Source organism: Crocuta crocuta, unplaced genomic scaffold (assembly GCF_008692635.1).
Source record: "Crocuta crocuta isolate KB4526 unplaced genomic scaffold, BGI_CrCroc_1.0 scaffold49, whole genome shotgun sequence".
NCBI lineage: Eukaryota > Metazoa > Chordata > Mammalia > Carnivora > Hyaenidae > Crocuta > Crocuta crocuta.
In genome coordinates, this window is record NW_027536462.1 from 19,798 (window position 1) to 20,480 (window position 683).

Sequence of the window (683 nt, forward strand, 5' to 3'; positions counted from 1 at the left end):
CTCATTCAGCGTTCACAGCAACTTCAGAAAAATATAACTACATGAATAGTGAGAACTAACTGTACTTACTTACCTAAGGACTATTTTTAGATAACCAAACGTTACCTCATGTGACTAATTCTTTTTTTTTAAATGTTTTATTTATTTCTAGGAGAGAGAGANAAGTGTAGGAATACGCAACCTAAAATCAGGAAAGACACGGTGAACAACTTGTTTAAAGGAATGACAAATGACAAACCAAATTACAGACACATATGAATGTTTATTTTTTTTTAACCTGCCAGAGAAGTTCACTGAGGACAGTAGAGGAGAACTGAGGATTCTCCCAGCAGCAAAAACGAAGCAATTTGACAGTTTCCTCTGAGTTACTGCAGTCCTCGATGATTTTCTTCACATAACTTGTTCTCACAAATAAAATGTCTGCCACATTCTGCTGAATTGGCATTATAGGTTGTGATAAATTAGGATCACCAAAAGGATTAGGAAGAGGAGGATTACCTAGAATACAGATTTGTCGTAAGTGAAAAACTAATAGGCTTCTTCACAATACTCTTCAGTTTTCACCACAGAAACAGCTTATGAACTTTATATTTTAAAAAAGTGACATTTTAAATAAATATTCCTAAGTACAATGAAGACAGCAGTATTAGGCATTACAATGATCAGATAGATCGAGATGACAA

At 34.0% G+C, this 683-nt stretch overlaps 1 protein-coding gene across 1 annotated transcript in view; it reads right to left on the reverse strand.

The window, feature by feature from the left end:
- USP9X (ubiquitin specific peptidase 9 X-linked) overlaps positions 1 to 683 on the reverse strand; it is a 97,275-nt gene that overhangs the window by 11,554 nt on the left and 85,038 nt on the right. The window contains 2 exon segments of the mRNA XM_077748493.1: positions 162 to 181; positions 278 to 498. Coding sequence (XP_077604619.1) covers positions 162 to 181; positions 278 to 498 — 241 coding nt within the window.